The 1,568-nt window shown below is 44.7% G+C and overlaps 1 protein-coding gene across 1 annotated transcript in view; it reads left to right on the top strand.

The window, feature by feature from the left end:
* Positions 1 to 1,568, top strand: part of Snx6 (sorting nexin 6) — a 42,890-nt gene that overhangs the window by 33,268 nt on the left and 8,054 nt on the right. Inside the window, exon 11 of the mRNA XM_021201665.1 lies at positions 1,228 to 1,314. Within this exon, the coding sequence (XP_021057324.1) occupies positions 1,228 to 1,314 (87 nt within the window). The remainder of the gene's footprint in view (positions 1 to 1,227; positions 1,315 to 1,568) is intronic.

Below are 1,568 nucleotides of genomic sequence, written 5' to 3'. Positions count from 1 at the left end.
CATATAAAACATCTCTTTGGGGCTGGAGAGATGGCTCAGTGGTTAAGAGCACCGACTGCTCTTGTGAAAGTCGTGAGTTCAAATCCCAGCAACCACATGGTGNCTCACAACCATCTGTAATGAGATTTGATGCCCTCTTCTGGGGTGTCTGAAGACAGCTACAGTGTACTTACATATAATAAATAAATAAATCTTTAAAAACAATCTTTTTGGACAGACATGTTGGTGTACATGTTTAATCCCAGCGCCCGGGAATTAGAGGTAATTGAATCTCCGAGTTCAAGGTCGGCCAGGGCTGCACAGTGAAACACTCGCTATCTCAAAAAATAAATCAGCAGCAACATCTCTAAGCTAGGTCTGATGGTGTGGTCCATATCTTAACTCTAACACGAGAGCAGCAGCAGCAGCAGGGTCCTAAGTTCCAGGGCTTCCCAGATTTATGAGTGAGACCCTGTCTCAGTGGAAGGGGGATTTGAGGGGATGGAGGGGGAATGAACTGGGAGGAAGCTGGTAAGATGACTTAGCAAGTAAATGTTTTCCAGAATTCCTGAAACCAGTGTAAAGTTGAAAGCAAGGAACCAGTTTGCACAAGTTGTTCTCTGACCTTTATACACGTTAAGCTCACATACACATATGTACAATAATAATAATTTTTAAAAACCACCCCCTCCAAATTATATGAGCCAGATGTAATGGGCAGATGTAATGCCTGTAATCTCAGCACTGGGGCAGTGGAATCATGAGTTGAGGCCATCCTGGGCTACATAGTGAGACACTTTCTCAAAAACATTACCTTTATCGTCATCTCTTTTTTTGGAGGCTCTGTAGTCCCGACTTTCCTGGAACTGAAGACCAGACTGGCCTCGAACTCAGAGTGCTGGGATTAAAGGTGTTAGCCATCACTGCCACCACCTGTCTTTCCATCTCATCTCAAATAGCTTCATCTAGTAATGGGCACCTGCCAGTGCCATTGCAGTAGATTCTATAATGGTGAAGCTAAAAATGGTAGGAAAACCAGTTTTCAGAGGTAGAAATTCATTAATGTTATTCCATAAATTTGTTATTTATTGTTCCACAAGTTCATTAATGTTATTTGATTCTTCTGTTCATTTCATGTTAGAATTACAAAAGACACCCTGGAAAAGCAGAAAGGGGTCTGTAGTTCTTCGGTGTTTTTACTTAAAATAGAACGTAGCAGGTGATCTAATACACAGGCCCCTTTTTCAGAAAATAGAAGCTCGGGTGTCTGCGGATGAGGACCTCAAGCTCTCTGACCTGTTAAAGTACTACCTGCGGGAGTCTCAGGCAGCTAAGGTAACCGCGGTCATTCTCCAGACGTGATTGGGTGGGACGTGTGGAGTCTCAGGCAGCTAAGGTAACCACGGTCACTTCTCCAGACGTGGGACGTGTGACGAGGTGGCTCGTGGGGACACTTGTCATTTCTCCAGATGTGATTGGGTGGGGACGTGTGATGAGGTGGCTCGTGGGGACACTTGTCATTTCTTCAGATATGATTGGGTGGGAACGTGTGACGAGTTGGCTCGTGGGGACACTTGTCATTTCTCCAG

This window comes from Mus pahari, chromosome 7 (assembly GCF_900095145.1).
Source record: "Mus pahari chromosome 7, PAHARI_EIJ_v1.1, whole genome shotgun sequence".
Lineage (NCBI taxonomy): Eukaryota > Metazoa > Chordata > Mammalia > Rodentia > Muridae > Mus > Mus pahari.
The sequence above is the reverse complement of the archived record's forward strand: the minus strand, read 5'-3'. Positions and strand labels throughout refer to the sequence as shown.